We start from the raw sequence: 24467 nt of genomic DNA, 5'->3' as shown, positions 1-24467 counted from the left end.
CCTGAATCGCTGAGTGTGTGTCTTCAGGCTTCTGTATCTCCTACCTGATGGTAACAGTGAGAAAACGGCATGCCCTGGGTGCTGGAGGTCCTTAATAATGGACGCTGCCTTTCAGAAACATCGCTCCCTGAAGATATCCTGGGTACTTCGTAGGCCAGTACCCAAGATGGAGTTGACTAGATTTACAACCTTCTGCAGCTCCTTTCGGTCCTGTGCAGTAGCCCCTCCATACCAGACAGTGATGCAGCCTGTCAGAATGCTCTCCACGGTACAACTATAGAAATTTTTGAGTGTATTTGTTGACATGGCAGATCTCTTCAAACTCCTAATAAAGTATAGCCGCTGTCTTGCCTTCTTTATGACTAATCAATGTGTTGGGACCAGGTTAGATCCTCAGAGATCTTGACACCCAGGAACTTGAAGCTGCTCACTCTCTTCACTTCTGAAGCCTCTATAAGGATTGGTATGTGTTCCTTCGTCTTACCCTTCCTGAAGTCCACAATCAGCTCTTTTGTCTTACTAAGGCGGGAAGAGAGAGGCAGCGCACCGCGCGTGTGCATAGCCCTCCGGTGAAAATGATATTGTATCTGTTAAATAGGGGCCGTGGCCAATTCTGATTTAATGGAGAATGGATGTGAAAGCACAGAGGAACATCTGGAGAAATCTCTGAAACGCTCATTCACTGCTGTCGTTACTGTGTGGTCGGGAATCTTTCGGAGGGTAGGCCTCAAAATCCCTGGCTTTGCCTGCTGGTGGCGGCCAAGGTTGAGGTCGAATCGTTCGGACAGAGATGGCGCTCAGTACTCGGTGTCGGAGAGCTGATCAGAGCTCGAAGTTTTCGGATGACCCAGAGTCGGACTGTGGTCGGCATGGCAGGGAGAGTTCTTCCTTCTCCCGTTTGCGTGAGATGTGGAACATTTGAGAGACCTTGAACTTTACTGTGCTCATGGACTTCTTCATCAAATTATGGTATTATTGCACTGTTGTAACTATATGTTATAATCTCCCCCTCCCCCTCCAACTTTCAAATCCCTTACTCACTCTTCCTTCAGTTAGTCCTGACGAAGGGTCTCGGCCTGAAACGTCGACTGCACCTCTTCCTAGAGATGCTGCTTGGCCTGCTGCGTTCACCAGTAACTTTGATGTGTGTTGCTTGAATTTCCAGCATCTGCAGAATTCCTGTTGTTTGTGTTATAATTATGTGGTTTTTTCAGTCTTGGTCTGTCCTGTGTTTTGTGATTTCACACCAGAGGAAGTATTGTATCATTTCTTAATGCATGCATTACTAAATGACAATAAAAGAGAACTGTGTGTCCTCACAATCTAATCTAATGTTGAGTGCCAGGTTGTTGCTGTGGCACCACTCCACTAGTTGGCATATCTCACTCCTGTAAGCCCTCTCGTCACCACCTGAGATTCTACCAACAATGGTTGTATCGTCAGCAAATTTGTAGATGATATTTGAGCTATGTCTAGCCACACAGTCATGTGTATACAGAGAGCAGTGGGTAAGCACACACCCTAAGGTGCACCAGTGTCTGCCAAACTATTCATCCATTTGCATGCAGAAGTGGGCTTAATCTCTGGCGGAAGAAATCTTCCTTTTCCATTTAATCATGTGACATGAATGTAGAAATAATTCTAAATATAAAAACGCAACAGATGCTAGAAATTTCAAAGTAAGTAATTTTGTCTGCAATGCTGGTTGCGTCATTACAAGAAAAATGTTGAAATGGAATGGTACAGAAGAGGTTTACCAGGATGCTGCCTGGTTTAAACTGAAAGAAGCTGCAGAGGGTTGTCAATCTAGTCAGCTCCATCTTGGGCACCAGCCTACAAAGTACCCAGGACATCTTCAGGGAGCGGTGTCTCAGAAAGGTAGCATCCGTTATTAAGACCTCCAGCACCCAGGGCATGCCCTTTTCTCACTGCTGCCATCAGGTAGGAGATACAGAAGCCTGAAGGCACACACTCAGCGATTCAGGAACAGTTTCTTCCCCTCTGCTATCCGATTCCTAAATGGACATTGAACCCTTGGACACTACCTCACTTTTTTTTAATATACAGTATTTCTGTTTTTTGCACTTTTTTAATCTATTCAATATATGCATTTATTTATTTATTATTATTTTTATTCTATTTATTTTTTTTTCCTTTCTCTTCTATATTATGTATTGCATTGAACTGCTGCTGCTAAGTTAACAAATTTCACGTCACATGCCAGTGATAATAAACCTGATTCCGATATCAGCTACAGTATATGGAAATATGTTTTCTCAGGAGCGTCAGAGCCTGTGAGGAGACCTGAAACAAAGTTTATAAGATAAAGGTTGGCAGGCGGAATAATTTTCCCATTTAATCTGAGAGGGAGGAAAATTTTTAAAAATATGGGACGAGTGCTTTTTATACAGAGGGTGATGGGTAGGGATATGATAGTGGCTGTTAAAGACACTGTTAAGCCAACAGCCTCTGATAAGAGGCTATTAGACTCATGAATATGTAGGTTTGGAGTGAATGCATCCTGCACAGGCAGAAAATACTTAGCCTAATTCAACATCACCTTTGGTGCAGATATTGTGGGCCAAAAGACCCGTTCCTTACCGTACTGAAAGGCCTAGATAAAGCAGATGTGGAGAGGATGTTCCTAATAGTGGGGGAGTCAAGGACCAGAGAGCACAGCCTCACAATACAAGGATGTCCCCTCCTTAGAGATAAGAAGGAATTTTTTTTGGCCAGAAGGTGATGAATTTGTGGAATTCATTGCCACAGGTGACTGTGGAGGCCAAGTTATCTAAAGTGGAGGTTGATAGGTTCTTAAGCGTGTCAAAGGTTGCGGAGAGAAGGCAGGAGAATGGGGTTGAGAGGGATAATAAATCAGCCATGATGGAATGGCAGAGCAGACTTGACGGACCAAATGGCCTAATTCTGCTCCTTTGACTTATGGTCTTGTGTACTTCGATCGTTTAATGTTGGAAACTGCAAACTGGATAGTTTCTGGGGATAGAGGAAGTTTCAGATGAATGACCTGCAGTGCAGCTGTGTACATACATCTACTGATGCTTCCGGACACATCTTCAGTGATGTTCCTGGAATCATCGGGTGTTTCGGGTCTTTCAACATCATACAACCTCCTCCAGGTGACCCAGCTGGGGCTGATCAGACCCCAGCTTGTATCCAGATGGCTAGCTACTTATGACTCCATGGCTGCCCTCTTTTGAGCCACAGCCGTCTTGAGGCCCTCTCTGCCGCATCGGTGGTACTGCGGATGGCTCTCCTCTTCCTCTCTCCCTCGATGCCCAAAATGCTGAAGGCTCTAACTAAAGAATGGGCTACGAATCCCCTACAACCAACCTCAACTGGGAGACACCTCGCTCTCCATCCAGCCTGCGGAAATATAGTTACTGATCCTTTAAGTTTAATTTCAGAATTAGGACATTGGAAAATCCTCTCCTAAGCCAGGGACTTGAGCTCAGCCTTTTGGGCTGATGCTCACCTGTAGCAGCAGAAAAACTGCCTTTTGTATGAGATACGTAAACCCTACCAGTTCTCGGGCAGATGTAAAAGTTCCCAGCCACGTTGTTTTGCAGAAAAGCATGGGAGGTTTTCCCAAGGTTTTGGCCAATGTTTATCCCTTTGCCAATAAGTAATAGTGCTTTCATGGTTTTCAAGATGTGACCTTGAGATGAAGATGAGATGAAGATGAAGAATTGTGATGATTAGGATCATACAACATTCTGTTGGATGCAGGGAAGATGCTTCGAACGGACTCTATCACCGTCTGGTATGGGGGTTGGGGGCTACTGTGCAGGATGGAAGTAAGCTGTAGAAAGTTGTGAACTCAGTTCGCTCCATCATGGGCATTAGCCTCCCCAGTATTAAGGACCACCCCCCCATCACCCAGGACATGCCCTCTTCTCATTGCTACCATTAGAGGGAGGTACAGGAGCTTGTAAGAACACACAATGATTCAGGAACAGCTTCTTCCCCTCTGCCATCAGATTTCAGAATGGATATTGAACCCATGAACTCTACCTCACTACTTTTTTGGCACTACTTATTTAATTTAACTATTTTATATACGTGTGCGTGTGTATTTTTATGTATATTTTCTGTAATTATTATCCCAGTTTTTATTATTATGTATTGCAATGTACTGCTGCTGCAAAAACAACAAATTTTATGACATATGCCGGTGATACTAAACCGGATTCTGATCCTGAAAATAGAAAAGTGTGAAAGTACCTACCATCAGGCTCAAGCACAGCTTCCATCCTGCTGTCATAAGCGTAATAAATTGTTCCCTGTTATTGACCTCACATCCTACCTCATTATAATCTTGCACCTTACTATTTACCTGCACTGCAGTTACTCTGTAGCCGTTTCACTTTATTGTGTTTTTATCGTGTTACCTCGTTCTCCCTCAATGCACTGTGTATGAATAGAATGCAAGACAAGCTTTTCGCTCTATCTCAGTACGTGACAATACTAAACCAATCCCAATTCCAACTAGGATTTAAGTGAGGAAAAATAATCGTCGCCAAATGGTGATAAACCCTTATTACTCTGTACCCCATCAAGTCTCTGAATCTATTGTAGTAGGTAGGTAGATGTAAATGAAGGAATATGCAGAGAGAGTGTGCATATCACATTAAGATACAGAATCAGCCATTATACTGCATCTTTGAATGGTAGGGAAGGCTCGAAAGGCCAAATGGCCTTCGCATGCTTCAATGTTTCTGTGTGATCAAGTAAAGAGGCGAATGAGTAAAGCAAAGGACAAGACTGACCAACTGACCCCTGTCTTGGAAAACATTCAGTAATTATTCCACTGTAAGAGGTTAGTGTGTGTGTGTGTGTGTGTGTGTGTGTGTGTGTGTGTGTGTGTGTGTCTCTATATATGAGAATACACACACACACACAGGGATTAACGTTAAACAAATCTAACCTACGCTGTATGTTTAAATAACATCCAAAATATTATCTGCCGCGTGAAATTTCCGTAATGTCTTTTTACAAGTTGTCTGTCATTATTTGACAATATATTCAAGGGTTAAAAGTAAATTTATTATCAAAGTATATATATATGTATGTAACCATATATAACACAGATGTTTTCTTGCAGGCATACTCAATAAATCCAATAACCATAACAGAATCAATGAAAGACTGCACCAATAGGGCAGACAACCAGTGTGCAAAAGACAACAGACTGCAAATATAAAAACGGGAAAAATAATAAATAAATAGGCAAGCAATAAATAAAGAAAACATGAGTCGTTGAAAGTGAGCCACAGATTGTGGGAACAACTCAGTGCTGTGGCAAATTAAGTTATTCCCTTTGGTTCAGGAGCCTAATGGCTGCGCGTAATAACTGTTCCTGAACTTGAGAGAGCCCTGAGGCTCCTGTACCCACTCCCTGATGGCAGCAGTGAGAAGCGAGCATTACTGTACCTGGCGGATGGGAACCCTGCTGATGGACGCTACTTTCCCACGACAACGCTCGTTGCTGATGTGCTCAATGGTGGGGAGGGTTTTACCCGTGAGGGACCGGGCTGTAGGCACCACCTATGGTGTTCTCCATTCAAGGACACTGGTGTTTCCACACCAGGCTGTGATGTAATATACTCTCCAACACAGTTTGTCAATACAAAATTTGTCCATAGAAAGTCAGTGCATTTCTGGAGAAGGACATTTTCGTGTTTATTTTCTGTTAGCGATTAAATATCCAGCATTTTGCCTCATGTTGTTTCTAACATCCTCACATGGAAATTTCTGTACGTAAAGGAAACAAAACAAATTGATCCCGCCTACCGATTGGGCTGCCTTTATTGGTCTTACGGCAAACGCTGAGTGCTTGTTCTCGGGCGTAATTTCCGGAGAGCCGGGGGACACAGTGCAACCCGAGACTTTTCCCAATAACCTGACCGGGTCCTTTAGTCAGTGTTGTTGTGGGGTGGGTTAGACCGGGTTTGTTTCGTATTACATAAGCGAACTCCCACTATTGCGCCCACTGCAAAGCGAGGTCCTCGCAAGTAACCATTGAACCCACTGGCCAAAGTGCACACAAGCATGGGGGTATTCATCCGGTAGTTTGCATTATTGGCACGTGGCTAAATAATATATTTATTTCTCTCTTTTCTTCCCCCCGTGCCTTGATGCAGAAGGCTATTTTGGGCACGTTGCTTTCCTTTGACACAGCATGATTTTCGGGAGCGGGTTTGCAACTCTCCGGAGTTCGGGGAGCAAGCTGCTTTGCGCAATGGCCAGGTCGTTCGGCGCAGTGCCGCATTATGCCGGAGGGAGCAAACGGCTGCGGGTGCTGGTGGACATGGACGGAGTGCTGGCTGATTTTGAGGGCGGATTCCTGCAAAAGTACAAGGTCGCGTACCCCGAGGAGCCGTTCATTGAGCTGGCGGATCGCAGAGGTTTCTGGGTTTCCGAACAGTACGGACAGCTGCAGCCCGATCTGTGTGTAAGTGAAATGTGACACAAAATTAAATATATACAGTATTGCATCAAGCTGGTCAGTTTGCAAATTGAACGGAGCGTATCCAGATTTTCCGTCTACAATATCTTTGATCAAATTTATTGATAGAAAAAATTAAAAGGAGCAATTGATAAAATTTAGCGGTTTAAAGATAGCGCAGATGCTGGAAATCTGAAATTAAATATATATCAGGTTGGTTCAAGTTCAAAGTACATTTATCATTAAAGTATGTATGCAGTATACAACCCTGAAAATCGTCTTCCCCTGAGACAGTCACTGAACAACATTGAGAAGTCTTATTGCCGGCCTGCGGATTTTCACAGCGTGTTTTATTTAATTACACTTACAGATACAGCATGGTAACGGGCCCCGAGCCGCCCTGTTACAACCATGTGACCAATTAACCTACTAACCCGTGTGTCTTTGGAATGTGGGAGGAAACCGGAGCACCCCGAGAAAACCTGCATGATTACACGGGGAATGTCCGGACTTGTTACGGACAGCAGAGGGAATTGAATCCGTGTGACTGGCACTGTAAAGTGTTACATTAAACACAATGCTAGCGTGCTGTCTTTTGTTTATTTCATTAAGCAATCCTTTAATTTTTTTTTGAGGGGGGGAGTGGGCTAATTTGGTCCATGCTTCAGTCTGGAATTTTAACAGAGTGCTGTACTATACTGTTTTATATAGCAAGAGATGGTGGTAATGAGAGAGAGCTCATACTGCCTGACCACTCAAACTAACTAGATGATTGCAAAATGTTATTTTGAAGAAGGGTTAAAGAACTACCCAGTCATTCTTTAATCTCCCAACCATCACTTCTGGGAGGTAAAATAGATTATCTAGTCATTTTTTGCAAGGTATTGTTGCTACAATAGTGACCACAGTTCCAAGCAAGAACAAACTTCACTGCAAAGCAGTCAGAAAAAGTGCTGGGTAAATACAAGAAGTAGAAAACATTAGGGTGGCATGGTAGCAAAGAGGTTAGTGCAACACTTTACAGCGATCAGTGTTCATTTCCCGGCGCTGTCTGTGGGGAGTTTGTATGTTCTCCCTATAACCACATGGGTTTTCACACTGCAGAGACGTACAGGTTAGGGTTCGCAAGTTGTGGGTATGCTACGTTGACATTGGAAATGTAGTACCACTTGCGGGCTCCCCCTCCCCCAGCACATCCTTGAATAATGATAGAACATAACATTAAATCACAGAGCACAGTACAAGCCCTTTGGCTCACGATGTTGTGCCAACCCTTTAACCTACTCCGAGATCAATCTAACACTTCTCTTCTGCATAGCCCTTAATTTTTCTAACATTCATTGAAGGGTCTCTTAAATATCCCTAATGTATCTGCCTCTATCATCACCCCTGGCAGCACATTCCACACACCCACCACTCTCTGTGTAAAGAAAAACAAAACCTCTGACATCCATACTATACTCCAATCACCTTAAAATTATGTCCCCTCGTATTACCCATTTCTGCCTTGGGAAAAATTCTCTGACTATCCACTTGATTTGTGCCTCTTACCAACTTGTACACCTCTATCAAGTCACTTCTCATCCTCCTTTGCTCCAGAGAGAAAAGTCCTGGGTTGCTCAGCCTATCCTCATAAGACATGCTCTCTGATCTAGGCAGCATCCTGCTAAATCTCCTCTAAAGCTTCCACATCCTTCCTATAGTGGAGGCAACCAGATCTGAACACAATATTCCAAGTGTGGTCTAACCAAGGTTTTATAGAGCTGCAACATTACCTTAAGGCTCTTGAACTCAAACTCCCAACCAACAAAGGCCAACACACTTTCTTGACACCAGTATCAATTTGCGCAGAAGCTTTGAGAGATCTACTACTACTACGTCGACTCAAGCCTAGGGGGCTGGCATTGGGTACGATGATGGGCTGTCCACTTCTCCCTCTCCCTCATCAGTGTGTTCAATTCATCTACATTAGCCGCACCGCTATCTTCGAGGACCATGTTGACCACAGTCTTGGGAGGACGCCCAGGGTTCATCCTCCCATGCTTGGCTCCCATATGATGACTAGGCTGGCAGGTAGCTCGGTGTGGCGTAGACAGTGCCCCGCTAGTTGCAGTCTTCTCACCTCAATTTTAATGGACATCAACCCCAAAAATCCTGCCATTAACCCTGTATTTAGCCTGCAAATTAATCTTTCCAAAGTAAGTCACTTCACAGAGAGCTGAGCTGAGAAATGGCAGATGGTTTAACCTCCATCTGCCACTTCTCAGCCCAGCTATGCATTCTGCCAACGTCCCCTTGGAAATGATGACAACCTTCTACGCTAAATGACGACTGAGTGTAAATTGATGTTATTAAGGAATGAGCAGTGTTGTGGGGAGAATGGTTGAAATGTTCAGGATTCAGGATGAATTAGTATTTGAAAAGGATGGAAGCTGGCAGGTCAATCACATGCCGCTGTGAGATTTTGAATGTCAAATTCCAAGTACAATTATTATCAAAGTATGTATAATATATCCAACCTTGAGATTCGTCTCCTTGCAGACAGCCACAAAACAAAGAAACTCAATACAGCCCATTTAAAAGAAGATGGTCAGACACCCATGCAGGGAAAAAACAAATCGTGCAAACAACGAAAGTGAGTCCACAGCCACGAGACCAGTCATTCATTGCAGCGGATTCAGGAGCCTGTTAGTTACGGGCCACAGCCTTGGTTCCGTGTAGAGACGATTAAGCCTCACAGTGCAGCGAGCTAAACTGGCCTGTCCCTTGCCTCTGGCCCCGACACCCTGATCTTTCCAATCCGGCCCGGTGCTTAAATTGTCCAAACCTCTGGCGGCTCCTCACTCCCCGTATCAGGCTTTGTCCACTGCTGGTACCTTCAGTGCTGAGTGAAAGCTTTTAAAGTTCAAGCTCCACTGTGCAGAATCTTGGTGACGTTTCTAAGCCACGTGGTCTGTTTAGGACCTGAAGCTCTTGTCTACCCTGTTGGGTAGGTACAAAATATTGCAATCGTTACTGGTGCTTGCTATTTTGCATGTTGCAAAGTGACCGTGGCTCAAAGGTACTTCCTTAGCTGTAAAATCTTTTGAAAGACCAAACTTGTGAAAGTGCAGTTTATTCTCATGTGCATGGGTGCAATGAAAACCTTACTTGCAACAGTATCACAAGCACAGTGCTTCAGTAATTTTATATATTGCACTGTACTACTGCTGGAGGAAAAAAAAACAAATTGTGATATATGTGAGTGATGATAAACCTGATTCTGATATGGGTCTCTATTATGGACTGAGAGTGGGAAGGGGGCAATGAGAGAGGAATCAGGATCTTGCCTGGTGACTCAGGAGTGTGTGCCAGCACTTGTGCCTCCCCCCACCCCGGCACTCCTCCTCTGCTCCCGTCCCAGATCCCTCCCACGACACTCCACCCTCGCCATTCCTAACGTCCTTTGTGCTTGCCAGATTTACTAGCTCGCTTTCTGCTCCGCATTGACAAATACAGTAATGTGTAAAAGTCTTAGACACGCTGTTGATGTATGTGTGTATATAAGACTTCAATACAACTCCAATAACCACTGAAAGTCTGACCTGAAGATGGAAACATTGAAAACCAAAAGCTATTTTGAATACATCTTTGTAAGGATGCAATGTTAACAAAATAAGGATGGGTGATTTGTTTTGGTCTTTTAACGATGAACTGTTATAGTTTATATGGAGCTTTGAAAGCGAAGGATTTTTGCTGCTTCCCCTGTCTAGTCTACAGATCCTCACAGTACCTCTACTTTCTCAGAACTACATGTGGGTTCAGAACGACACTAACAATCACTAAAGATGCACAGTGGAGAGTATCTTCACTGGCTGCACCACAGCTGGGTATAGAAGGGAACCGTCTACAGAAAGGGTTAATTTCAGCTCAGTCCATCACAGGCAGCGTAGCAGGTAGCATGACGCTATTACAGCTCGGTGCGTCAGGAAAATCGGTGGGTTGCCGGGCGGCACGGCTTGTTGGGCTGGAAGGACCTGTTTCGTGTGTTATCTCTAAATAATAGGGAAAGCCCTCCCCACCATTGAGCACATTTACATGGAGTGCTGCCACAAGAAAGAGCATTCATCATGAAGCACCCCCTCTCTGTGCCATCCAGGCCAAACTCTCTTCTTGTTACTACCGTCGAGCAGGAGGTACAGGAACTTTGCATCTCACACCAGCAGGTTCAAGAACAGTTAATACTCTACAACCAATGGATTCCTGAACCAGCATGGGTAACTTCTCTCACCTCAACTCTGAACTGATTCCACAACCTGTAGGCCCACTTTCAAGAATTTTACGACCTGTGTTCTCAGTATTATTTTATTTGCACAATGTGTCTTCTTTTGCGCATTGGCTAATTATTAGTCTTCGTATGTTTTTTCATAAATTCAATTGTATTTCTTTATTTTCTTTTAAATGCCTACAAGAAAATGAATCTCAAGATAGTATATGATGACATATACATAATTCAGTAATAAATTTGACTTTGATCAGAAAATTCTCCATGTCTCGCCCACAATTCAAGTCGTCACTTTTTATTGTCATTTCGACCATAACTGCTGGTACAGAACATAGTAAAAATGAGACAATGTTTTTCAGAACCATGGTGCTACATGAAACGATACAAAAACTACACTAGACTACAGACCTACCCAGGACTGCATAAGGTGCACAAAACAGTGCAGGCATTACAATAAATAATAAACAAGACAATAGGCACAGTAGAGGGCAGTAGGTTGGCGTCAGTCCAGGCTCTGGGTATTGAGGAGTCTGATGGCTTGGGGGAAGAAACTGTTACATAGTCTGGTTCTGAAAGCCCGAATGCTTTGGTGCCTTTTGCCAGATGGCAGGAGGGAGAAGAGTTTGTTTGAGGGGTGCGTGGGGTCCTTCATAATGCTGTTTGCTTTACAGATGCAGCGTGTGGTGTAAATGTCTGTAATGGCAGGAAGAGAGACCCCGATGATCTTCTCAGCTGACCTCACTATCCGCTGCAGGGTCTTGCGATCCGAGACGGTGCAATTTCTGAACCAGGCAGTGATGCAGCTGCTCAAGATGCTCTCAATACAACCTCTGTAGAATGTGGTGAGGATAGGGGTTGGGAGATGGACTTTCCTCAGCCTTCACAGAAAGTGGAGATGCTGCTGGGCTTAAGTTAAGTTAAGCCCAGCAGCGTCTCCTCTTAAGTTAACAGTAGTAAATCCTATTCTGCTTGTCTCCTTTCAGGTGCTTTACCCATTGAAAATTGATGTTAATCCACACAATGCGATTCTGGGTCTGAGCACTCAGGAAAAGAGAAGTGGAGAGAGTGAATTCCAGAATTTAGGCGTTCGGTAGCCGAAGATATGGCCATCAGAGGTGCAGTATTTACTTTGGGATAACTGAGAAGTTGGAATTAGACTTCTTAGTTTCAAGATGGGATTAGGTAACAGAGGTGAGGAAAAACAAGCTCAAAGCAATTTGAAATCGGGGTTTCTGCCTTGCTTTAATGTATAGGGCAGCCCGGTAGTGTAGCGGTCAGCGCAATCACTTTACGGCGCTAGCAATCACTAGTTGGGGGATGAATCCTGCCACTCTCACTAAGGGGTTCTCTGAGACCATGTGGGTTTTCTCCGGGTGCTCTGGTTTCCTCCCACATTCCAAAGACATACAGTTAGGGTTAGTGAGTTGTGAGCGTGCCGTGTTGGCGCCAGAAGTACGGCAACACTTGCTGGGCTGCCCAGCACAATCCTTGCTGATCTCTCCTTCCCTGTTACCTAATCCCACCTTGTAACTAAGACATTTAATTTCATCTTTTTGGTTATCCCAAAGTAAATACTGCACCTCTGATGATGCATATAACTCATTTCAGTCTGCTTTGATGTACAAGTGACAAATAAAGCTAGTCTCTAAAGTACCTGTATGTTGTTCTTTCGCACTACGGCCAACCCTATCCATGCACAGCTAGCACATGTTGGAATGGGTGGCGTGTTCCAATGACAGAGGGAATAAAATTGTTGACATATGACCGTTTGATGGCTCTGGGTCTGTACTCACTGGAGCTAAGAAGACTGAGGGGGGATCTCATTAAAACCTGTTGAATATTGAAAGGCCTAGATAGAGTGGAAATGGAGATGTTTTCAATAGTGGGAAGAGTGCAGGACCAAAGAGCACAGCCTCACAATAAAAGGAGCTCTGTTTAGAACAGAGCTATGGAGCAATTTCTTTACTCCAGCTGTCCCAACCTAGAGTCTACGGACCCCTTAATGAACCATTGGTCCATTAAAAAGGATGAGACCCCCTGCTTTAGCCAGAGGTGGTGAATCTGTGGAATTAATTGCCGTAAATAGTGGAGACCTGGTCGTTAGGTATACTTAAAGATGAGGTTGATACATTTTTGATTTGTAATGGTGTCCTAAATACACGCCACAGGTGGCTATGGAGGCCAAGTCAAAGGGTATATTTAAAGTGGAAGTTGAGGGGTTCTTAATTGTTAAGGGCATCAGAAGTTACGGAGAGAATGGGTTTGAGGGGGAAAATAAATCAGCCACGATGGAGTGGCAGAACAGACTCGATGGGTCAAATGGCCTAATTCTGCTCTATGTCTTATTGGATGAACCCGCAACCTACTGGCTCACTCCCAGGAATGCAATGAGCCAAGTCATGCCGATACCAATTGCTTCCTATTCTGAATCCTAGCAGTATTGACAAACAAAAGTAAAAAAAAAGTTATTGCTGAGTTTAGCCTTTTGACATCCTGTATCTAAAAGAACTTCAATTATGTTAATTACATTATATCATATGCTGTATTCAAGTATTGTTTTATAAAAACACAAAATTCAGCAACACAGCAGGTCCAGTAGCATCAGTGGAACAAAAAGCATGGTTAATGTTTCGGGTCAAAGACCCTTTGAGAGAATTGTTCAGAATGAATTGTCTTTGATGTGAAACATTTAACTCTGCTTTTCTTTCTACTGATGCTGCTTAACCTGCTGAGTGCTTTCAGCATTTTGTTTTTATTTCAGATTTACAGCACCTGCTGTTTTTGCTTTCATTTAATACTCCCTACACTCAGTGGCCACTTTATTAGGTACAGTACACTTGAACACCTCATTAATGCAAATAACTACTCAGCCTATCATGTGGCAGCAACTCAGTGCATAAAAAACACAAAGACATAGCCAAGAGGTTCAGTTGTTGTTCAGACCAAACATCAGAATGGGGAAGAAATATGATCTAAGTGACTCTGTCCTTGAAATGGTTGCTGGTGCCAGACAGGGTGGTTAGCGTATCTCATAAACTGCTGATCTGGGATTTTCACACACAGCAGTCTCTAGAGTTTACCGAGAACGGTGCGTTAAACAAATCCAGTGAGCAACATTTCTGTGGGCAAAAATGCTTTGTTAATGAGAGAGGTCAGGAGCATATCAGACTGGTTCAAGTTGACAGACAGGAACGCCCACAGTAACTCAAACAACACTGGTATGCAGAGGAGCATCTCTGAATGCACAACATGCTTGACAATGAAGTGGACAAGCTACAAAAGCAGCAGAAGACCACACTGACTTCCACACCTATACCTAATAAAGTGGGTACTCATTGTATTTGTGGCACGGTAAATAGGCTTATTATTGTCACATGTAGCAAGGTACTGTACTGTGAAAAAATTTGTTTTGGACGCCATCCACACAGATCTTTTCATTACCGTAGTACAAAGGAAAACTATTCACCTGGGACCGGCCCTCTTCTGGTTACTACCATCAGGAAAGGTACAGGAACCTGAAAACCTTACCTTAACAATTCAAAAACAGTTTCTTCCCCTCTGCTGTTCAGATTTCTGAATGATCCATGAGCATTATTCATTTTATTTGCACTGTTAATTTTGTAATTTACAGTGATGTTGTGTCTTTGCCTTGTAATGCTACCACAAAGCAACAAGTTTATTTATTGAGATACAGTGCAGAATAGGCTCTTTTAACTCTTTGAGCCTCGCCACCCAGCAACCCCTAATTTAACCCTAGCCTAATCATGGGACAACTTACAATGACCAATTAACCTATCAACCGGTAGGTCCTTAGACTGCGGGAGGAAACCGGAGCACCCGGGGGAAAACCCATGCGGTCATGGGGAGAATGTACACACTCCTTAGAGGCAGTGGCAGGAACTGAACCTGCGTCGCTGGTATTGTAAAGCTTTCTACTAATCACTAGGCCACTGAGTCAATGATAATAAACTTAATTCTGACTCAGAAAGGGCATTGCAGGCAGAAAATAAGGTGCAAGATCACAATGGTGTAGATTGTCAGGTCAAGAGTTCTCCCTATTGTAGTAGGGAACTGTTCAATGCTCTTATGACAGCAGGATAGAAGCTATCGTTGAGCATGGTGGCACAGTTTAGATGGAAATACTGTGTGCAATTTGTAGGTCACATCCAGATTGAAGTTCAAAGTAAGTTTACTATCAAGGTACATATGTCACTATATACAGTATTATCCTGAGATTCATTTTCTTGCGGGCAATCACAGTAAAAAGAGACCCAATAGAATCAATGAAAAACCGCACATGAACAAGATGGTCAAAGAACCAACGTACAAGAGAGAACAGACTGTGCAAATATGTGTACAAAAAGAAGACAAAAAACAAATAAAATAGTAATAAATAAATAAGCAATAAAAATTGAGAGCATGAGATGAGGAGTCCTTGAAAGTGAGGTCATAAAGTTGTGGGAACAGTTCAGTGTTGAGGTGGGTGAAGTTCTTCCTTCTGGTTCAAGATCCTGGTGGTGTGGGTGGTGTGGGTCCTGAGGCTCCTGTACCATCGTCCTGTTGGCAGCAGTGAGAAGAACAATATTTCATATCCAGCACCCCACGTTGAATTCATTTATTCAGTGACAATAATTGTATTACTGGCACCAATTGAACTTGACTTCTAATTAAACTATACTTGGATTTTTAAATTAAAATCACACAGGAGAAAGCGATAAGCATATGGGAGTCGAAGAACTTCTTCATTGAACTTGATCCCCTTCCAGGAGCAGTGGAGGCAGTGAAAGAGATGGCCAACATGAAAAAGTAAGTCAAGTCTCTAAAACAGTTTCACTTCTTGCTGAACTCCACCAGATTTCTGCAGTGATATTATGTGTCTGCTTTTCTTTTTCACAGCACTGACGTGTTCATTTGCACCAGCCCTATAAGGAAGTATGATCACTGTCCTTTTGAAAAAGTGAGTTATGCAAAAATGTCAACCAAGAAAACAGATTAAATATTTACCAAAGTATAAACTGAAATGGTGGAATTTTCGCTGGAGTTTAGAAAAATGATGGGCGGGGGGGGAGAATCTCATTGAAAGCTATAATGGTATTGAAAGGCCTAGATAGAGTGAATGTGGAGAGGATGTTTCCTATAGTGGGGGAGTCTAGGACCAGAGGGCACAGCCTCAGAGTAGAAAGAAGTCTCTAGAAAAGTGATAAAGAGGAATTTCTTTAGCCAGAGGGTGGTGAATCTGTGGAATTCAAACTCATTGGATATATTTAAAGCAGAGGTTGATAGGTTCTTGATTAGTAAGGGCATTACAGGTCACAGGGAGAAGACAAGAGAATGGGGTTGAGGGGAATAATAAATCAGCCATGACTGAATGGAGGAGCAGACTCGATGTGCTGAATGGCCTAATTCTGCTCCTGTGTCTTATGGTCTCATGGAAATATGAACGTTGTCCCACGCATGCATCTAGCAATAAAAAAATAGACTGGCTGTAGAATGCTTGAAGGAAAATGCTGTTTGCAAAAAGAAATTCAATTGTAAATAAAAGTACTTAAAACCTGAACACGTTTAGGAAGAACAGAATTACAGATATTCTAGATGCATTGTGGATATGTTTTCCCTTGATAACCATTTAGAGCTTAAATAAGTAATTTTGTAAGATTGATGTGCAGGAACTCGTGCTAGAGAATGAGACTAGAATCCAAATGTCCTTTTTGTTTTGGCCATAGTTTATGAGAAATAAAATTCACTGTGGATAAATGTGAGGTATATTTTGATAAGAATAATAAAGTAAATCAATTATTCAAAGGCAAGTAGATGTCAAAATCGGTTGGAGGAACTGAGCTTTCTGCAGACACACACCATTAAATGTAGCAGCATTAATTGAACAAGGTCATTGAAAAACAGAACGTACTGATATTCAACTCTAGAGAGCAGTGAATGCAGAGCAGCGAAGTTCTGTAAAATATTTAGAATATTGGTTAGACCACATGTGCTACTGTTTACAGTTCTTGTCTCCACATTATACAGTGATAAAAAGAAAAGATAACGAAAGAATTGGCAGAATGGTAATAAGTAGCCAACTTGTCTGTTGGTAAAGATGGGATTTTTCTCTTGATAAGAGAAAACAAACAGGGTGACCCAATGGGGGGTGGGGAGGGGGGCTTTAAAATTCTGTAGGTGATTGAAAGGATAGGCATGGACCATCCTCACCCAACTCATCAGTGTTTCTGGCAAATATCTGGTCAAAGTTGGGGAGGACTCCTACAAGTGGAACAAGATTTAATATGGCAGTGCTGCACGGCAGTTTTTTGGACTTGGACTGCAACCAGTCACTGAGCAGCATTCATTAGAAAGAGCAAATAAAAATAAGGCAGGTGTGTGTGGAGCAGCCATTCATGGAGTGGCCGTTGTTTTGAGCGTACCAGTGTTGGAGTGTCTTTGGCTTATCAGGCTGGGGAAGGTAGGTATCGGGTAAGTTTCTTTTCTTTCTTCTTTATTCTTCTTTCTTCATCTGTTAGGGCACAGTTAGTGTAATGGGAATGGACCGGGGGCAGTTTTGTTCTGTGTATTGAAATGTAGGAATTCTGAGAGACCTCCAGCCTCCCCAATAACCACACCCCCACTAGGCGTACCAAGCTGCAGCTTCTCAGAGAACGTATTAAAGAACTGGAGCTGCAGTCTGATGACCTTCAGCTCCTGCGGGAGAATGAGAAGATGATAGATAGGAGCTACAGGGAGGTAGTCACCCCTTGGTTACAGGAGGCAGGTAATTGGGTGACTGTCAGGAGAAGGAGGGGAGATAGGCAACCAGTGCAGAGTACACCTGTGGCCGCTCCCCTCAATAATAAGTATACCAGTTTGGATACTAATGAGATGGATGACCCACTGTGGGGAGTTGCAGTGACCAGGTCTCTGGCACTGAGACTGGTGCTCTGACTCAGAAGAGAGATGAAGAGTGCTGCAGTGGTGATGGGAAATTCCATAGTCAGAGGAAGAGAAACAAGATTCTGTGGGCATGATAAAGACACCGGATGGTATGTTGCTTCCAGGTTTCCAGGTGCAAGGATCAGAGATGTTGCTGATTGAGTCTACAGCATTGTAAAGGGGAAGAGTGAGCAGCCAGAAGTCTTGGTACCAATTGGCACCAATGACAGAGGTAGGAAAGGTGAAAGGGTCCTGAAAAGAAATTTTGGGGAGCTAGACTGAAAGCTGGAAAACAGGACTTCCAGCGTAGTAATCTCTGGATTGCTGCTTGTGCCATGTGACAGTGAGTGTAAGAATAGAATGAGTTGTCAGCTGAATGCGTAGCTGAGGATCTGGTGTAGGAGGCAAGGGTTCAGATTTATCGATCATTCGGATCTCTTCTGGGGAAGGTATGACCTGTACAAATGGTACGAGTTACACCTGAACCCAGGGGGGAACCAATACCCTTGTGGGCAGGTTTGCTAGAGCTGTTTGGGAGGGTTTAAACTGATTTGCTAGAGGGCTGGGAACTGGAGTGACTGTGCTGTGGATGAGGTAGTTCACTTGCAAACAGAGGCAATGTGTAGTGACACTGCTAGCAAGGGGAGGCTGATGACAGGGCAAAATTGCAGTCAACAGGATGAGTTGCAGTGTAAAAGGTCGACAAAATTGAAAAGGATGAATACAGGACTGAAGGTGTTGTATTTGAATACATGGTGTACGCAATAAGGTGAACTTTTACCACAGTTATAGAGTGGTATGTATGATGTTATGGGCATCACTGAATTGTGGCTGAAAGATTATAGTTGGGAGTTTAATTGTATTGAAAGGACAGGCAAGTAGGCAGAGGGCGTGGCATGGCTCTGTTGATAAAAAATAAAATAAAATCATTAGAAAGAGGTGATATCGGAAGGTCTTGAATTGTTGTGGATAGAGCTAAGGAACTGCAAGGGTAAAAAGACAGTAATGGGAGCTATATACAGACCTGCAAACGATAGTAAGATTGTGGTCTACAAATTACAGTGGGAGAGATAGAAAATGCAAATCAGAAGAGCAATTTTACAATAGTAATGAGGAATTTCAATATGCAGGTAGGTGCTGGATTCCAGAGGGGGAGTTTCTAGAGCGCCTATGAGATGGCTTTTTAGAGTAGTTTGTGGTTGAGCCCACTAGGGGATCAGCTGTTCTGGATTAGGTGTTCCGCAATGAACTGGAATTGATTAGAGAGCTTAAGTTTAAGAATAAGGGGTAGGCCATTTAGAACGGAGTTGAGGAAAAACGTTTTCACCAAGAGAGTGGTGGATATATGGAATGCTGTGCCCCAGAAGGCTGTGGAGGCCAAGTCTCTGGATGCTTTCAAGAAAGAGATGGATAGAGCTCTTAAAGATAGCGGAATCAAAGGTTATGGGGATAGGGCAGGAACTGGATACTGATTGTGGATGATCAGCCGTGATCACAGTGAATGGCGGTGCTGGCTCAAAGGGCCGAATGGCCTACTCCTGCACCTATTGTCTGTCGTCTATTAAGGTAAAGGAACACTGAGGGCCACTGATCATAATATGATAGAATTCACCCTGCAATTTGAGCAGAAGAAACTAAAGTCATATGTATCAGTATTACAGTAGAGTAAAGGGAATTACAGAGGCATGAAAGAGGAGCTGGCCAAAATTGCTTGGAAAGGAACACTAGCAGGAACAATGGTAGAGCAGCAATGGCAGGAATTTCTGGGAGCAATTCAAAAGATGCAGGATAGATACACACCAAAGAGGAGGAAGTATTCTCAGGGCAAGATGACACAACTGTGGCTGACAAGAGAAGTCAAAGCCAATGAGAGGGTATATAATAGAGCAAAAATTAGTGGGAAGTTAGAGGATTGGGAAACTTTTAAAACCAGAGGCAACTAAAAAGTCATAAAAATGAAAAGATGGGATACAAAGCTAAGCTAGCCAATAATTAAGAGGATACCAAAAGTTTCTTCAGATATATAAAGGGTAAAAGAGAGTCAAGAGTAAGATATTGAACCACTGGGAAATGATGCTGGAGAGGAGGTAATGAGGAACAGGGATATGGAGGATGAACTAAATAAGCATTTCCTAGAGATTCCTTTGCAGGTTGAGTTGGTGGTGAGGAAGGCAAACATGATGTTAGCATTCATTTTGAGAGGACTGGAATATAAAAGCACTGGTGGGGCCTCACTTGGACTATTGTGAGCGGCTTTGGGCCCCCTTTATCTAAGGAAGGATGTGCTGACTTTGGAGAGGGTCCAGAGGAGCTCTACGAGAGTGATCCCAGGAATGAAAGGAAGGGCACTTGCTGACTTTGAGCCTGTACTTGCTGGAGTTCAGAAAAATGAGTGGGGGGTCCCATTGAATATTGATAGGTGAATACGTGAAGAGGAAAGGATGTAGCGGGTCTAGGAACAAAGGGCACACACTCAATGGGCTGAATGGCCTAATTCTGTTCCTGTGTCTTCTCGTCATAAATGCATTTAAGGGAATGCTGGAGAAACAGAGAGAAAGAACTATAAGAGGAAAAGGATTGGAAGGGGCATAAACATTCCTATAGCCCTTACAGGCTACAGGCATGTTCCTTTGCTGACAATGTGCATTGTCAAAGGGGAAAAAAATGATACCACTGATTAAAAAGAACATACAAAAATTCACAGCTTCTTGCATCAATCTGATGATTTTCTAATAGTGCGATAAGAATGAAGTGCTACGTTGACTCTGTTTTCACAGTACGCGTGGGTAGAGAAACATCTCGGGAAGGAGTTTCTGGAGCTGATGTTGCTAACGCGGGATAAAACATTGATATCCGGCAGCTTGCTGATAGACGACAAGCCAGACATATCAGGTAATGTTCTCAGTTACAAGGTCCATTTAATTCAGAATTCAGGGGACCTTCAGTAGAACCAGGAAATTCAGTCGACCTTCACTAATCCGACTACCTGTAATCCGGTTCCTTCGATAATCCGGCACTGATTATGCTTCATGTGATCCTTCTGTAATTTGGCATTTTTACTAATCCGGCACTCCTCAGGTCCAGTGGTCCCAGTGGTGCCGGATTAGTGAAGGTCGACCTGTATCACTAGGACTTCCTGTAATGAAAGTCTTGAAGCCTTTCCTGGCATGATTATCAGTTACAAGCTGGGTATGGTTGCTGGAATTTATCAAAATGTTAAAATGTTCTGCTGATCTGATCACATGGTTCATTCACAAATTACTTCCGTCGGACATAGATAAGCTAAATATACGAGTTTGCTCGACAGTTGCACAGGGCTTGAACGCCATCACCTCTTGTAAAGTAAGATCAAGCAACGTAGGCAACAACAGAGCTTCACTTCCAGATGAGATCAATGCCTTCTATACTGGCTTTGGCCGTCAAAGCTTGGAGCAACTATCACAAACACCCATAACCCCGATGACCCTGTGATTTCAGTCTCTGCCAACGTGCGAGCAGCCGTCAGGAGGGTGAGCCCACCACCTGGACATGGTACCTGGCCAACTATTAAAGACATGCTGATCAAATACTGGTATGCTCACTGAGATCTTTAACCTCTTGCTTTAGCAGTCAGAGGTACCCACCTGCTTCAAGCAGACTTCACTAAGAAGAGCATTGTAACCTTCCTCAGTGAGCATCATCCAGTAGCACTTACATCCACCGAGATGAAGTGTTTTGAGAGTTTTGTGATGAAAGATATCAACTCCTGCCTGAGAAGCGACTTGGATCTGCTCCAGTTTGCCTACCAGAGCAACAGCTCCACTGCAAATGACATTCATTGACTCCTCATTGAATCCTGGAACATCTGGACAGTGACAATGCATGCATCAGGATGCTCTTCATTGACTACAGGTTGGCATTCAGTACCATCATTCCCTGAAAACTAATCAATAAGCTTCAAGACCTTAGCCTCTATACCTCCTCCTGCAATTGGATTCTCAATTTTCTCACTTGCAGACCAAAGTCAGTTTGGATTGGCAACAACATCTCCTCCACAGTCTCCATCAGCACAGGTGCACCACAAGGCTGTGTGCTTAGCCCCCAGCTGTACTTGTTTTACACTTATGATTGTGTTACTAGGCACAGCTCCAATGCTCATGTTTGCTGAATTGAAGGTGGTGACAAATCAGCATATAGGAGTGACATTGAAAATCTGGCTGAGTGGTGCCACAACAACAACCTCTCTCTCACTGTCAGCAAGACCAAGGATCTGATTATTGATTTCAGGAGGAGGAAACCAGAGGCCCATGAGCCAGTCCTCACTGAAGGGTCAGAGGTGGAGAGGGTCAGCAACTTTATATTCCTCAGTGTTATCGTTTCAGAGGACCAGTCCTGGGCCCAGCACGCAAGTGCAATTATGAAGAAAGCACAACAGCATCTCTACTTCCTTTGGAGTTCGCGAAGATTCGGCATAACATCTAAAACTTTGACAAACTTCTATAGATGTGTATAGGAGAGTATATTGTCTTTCTAGCATGCATGCTCAATAAATCCATAATCGAATAATAACAATAACAGAAGCAATGAAACACCAATGCCCTTGAATGAAAGATCCTATAGAATCTTTGTGGATAAGCCCAGTCCATCACAGGTAAAGCCCTCCCCACCATTGAGCTCATCTTCACGAAGTGTTGCAGGAAAGCAGCATCCATCATCAGAGACCACAACCACCCAGGTCATGATCTCTTCTCACTGTTGCCATCGGGAAGAAGGTACAGGAGCCTCAGGACTCTCACCATTAGGTTCAGGAACATTTAATTATCCCTCAACCAAAAGGATAACTTCACTTGCCCCATCACTGAAATGTCCCCACAACCTATGGACTCACTTTCAAGGATTTATCTCACGTTCTCGCTATTTATTGCTTATTTATTTATTTATTATTATTACTTCTTTCTTTTTGTGTTTGCACAGTTTTTTGACTTTAGCACACTGGTTCAATGCCCGAGTTGGTGCGCTCTTTCATTCATTCTGTTTTTATTATTATTCTATTATGGATGTACTGAGTATGCCCACAAGAAAATGAATCTCCGGGTTGTATATGGTGACATAAATGTATCTTGATAATACATTTGAACTTAGAATAGTAAGTTCAGAAGTCCAAAGTAAATTTATTATTGAAGTACATTTGTTGCCTATACTACCCTGAGATTCATTTTCATGCAGGTATTGACAGTAAACATATAGAAACACAATAGAAGCAGAGCAAATCTGCACACAGCAAAGACAGACAACAAATTGTGCAAAATAGGAAATAAATAGACAGCTGAATAACAAATATTGAGAACATGAGTTGTAGGATTTTTGATAGTGAGCTCAAAGATTGTGGATTCTGTTCAGTGTTGAGGTGAGTGAAGTTGTCCACGGTGGTTCAAGAGCCTGATGGTTGCGGGGCAGCAACTGCTCCTGAACCTGGTGGTGTGGGTGCTGAGGCTCCTGTACTTGCAGCAGCGAAAAGAGATCGTGTCCTGGGTGGTGGGGTCTCTCATGATGGATGCTGCTTTCCTGCTGTGGTGCTCACTGTGGATGAGTTCAGTAGTGGGGAGGGCTTTAACTGTGATGGACTGGGCTGTATCCACTACCTTTAGAATGCACAGAAAACAACAGGAATTCTGCAGATGCTGGAAGTTCAAGCAACACACATCAAAGTTGCTGGTGAACGCAGCAGGCCAGGCAGCATCTCTAGGAAGAGGTGCAGTCGACGTTTCAGGCCGAGACCCTTCGTCAGGACTAACTGAAGGAAGAGTGAGTAAGAGATTTGAAAGTTGGAGGGGGAGGGGGAGATCCAAAATGATAGGAGAAGACAGGAGGGGGAGGGATGGAGCCAAGAGCTGGACAGGTGATAGGCAAAAAGGGGATACGAGAGGATCATGGGACAGGAGGTCCGTGAAGAAAGATGGAGGGGGGGGCCCCAAAGGATGGGCAAGAGGTATATTCAGAGGGACAGAGGGAGAAAAAGGAGAGTGAGAGAAAGAATGTGTGCATAAAAATGAGTAACAGATGGGGTACGAGGGGGAGGTGGGGCCTTAGCGGAAGTTAGAGAAGTCGATGTTCATGCCATCAGGTTGGAGGCTACCCAGACGGAATATAAGGTGTTGTTCCTCCAACCTGAGTGTGGCTTCATCTTTACAGTAGAGGAGGCCGTGGATAGACATGTCAGAATGGGAATGGGATGTGGAATTAAAGTGTGTGGCCACTGGGAGATCCTGCTTTCTCTGGTGGACAGAGTGTAGATGTTCAGCAAAGCGGTCTCCCAGTCTGCGTCGGGTCTCGCCAATATATAAAAGGCCACATCGGGAGCACCGGACGCAGTATATCACCCCAGTCGACTCACAGGTGAAGTGTTGCCTCACCTGGAAGGACTGTTTGGGGTCCTGAATGCTGGTAAGGGAGGAAGTGTAAGAGCATGTGTAGCACTTGTTCCGCTTACACGGATAAGTTCCAGGAGGTAGATCAGTGGGGAGGGATGGGGGGGGACGAATGGACGAGGGAGTTGTGTAGGGAGCAATCCCTGCGGAATGCAGAGAGAGGCGGGGAGGGAAAGATGTGCTTAGTGGTGGGATCCCGTTGGAGGTGGCGGAAGTTAAGGAGAATAATATGTTGGACCCGGAGGCTGGTGGGGTGGTAGGTGAGGACCAGGGGAACCCTATTCCTAGTGGGGTGGCAGGAGGATGGAGTGAGAGCAGATGTACGTGAAATGGGGGAGATGCATTTAAGAGCAGAGTTGATAGTGGAGGAAGGGAAGCCCCTTTCTTTAAAAAAGGAAGACATCTCCCT

General features: G+C 43.8%; 1 protein-coding gene across 2 annotated transcripts in view; it reads left to right on the top strand.

Annotated features, from left to right (window-relative positions):
• The first annotated feature begins 5886 nt into the window (after nt 1-5886).
• Nucleotides 5887-24467, top strand: part of LOC140203149 (5'(3')-deoxyribonucleotidase, mitochondrial-like) — a 29132-nt gene continuing 10551 nt past the window's right edge. Inside the window, exons 1-5 of one of the 2 annotated variants that reach the window (XM_072269030.1) lie at nt 5935-5953; nt 6162-6472; nt 15436-15536; nt 15627-15687; nt 20429-20543. In XM_072269030.1, coding sequence (XP_072125131.1) covers nt 6200-6472; nt 15436-15536; nt 15627-15687; nt 20429-20543 — 550 coding nt within the window. In that variant the 5' untranslated portion in view covers nt 5935-5953; nt 6162-6199. Of the gene's footprint in view, nt 6473-15435; nt 15537-15626; nt 15688-20428; nt 20544-24467 lie in introns of both variants that reach the window. The other variant, XM_072269029.1, reaches the window with a different exon arrangement.

The sequence above is a fragment of the Mobula birostris genome, chromosome 9, assembly GCF_030028105.1.
Source record: "Mobula birostris isolate sMobBir1 chromosome 9, sMobBir1.hap1, whole genome shotgun sequence".
Classification (NCBI taxonomy): Eukaryota; Metazoa; Chordata; class Chondrichthyes; order Myliobatiformes; family Myliobatidae; genus Mobula; species Mobula birostris.
Note: the sequence above shows the minus strand (reverse complement) of the source record. Positions and strands in the feature narration are given on the sequence as shown.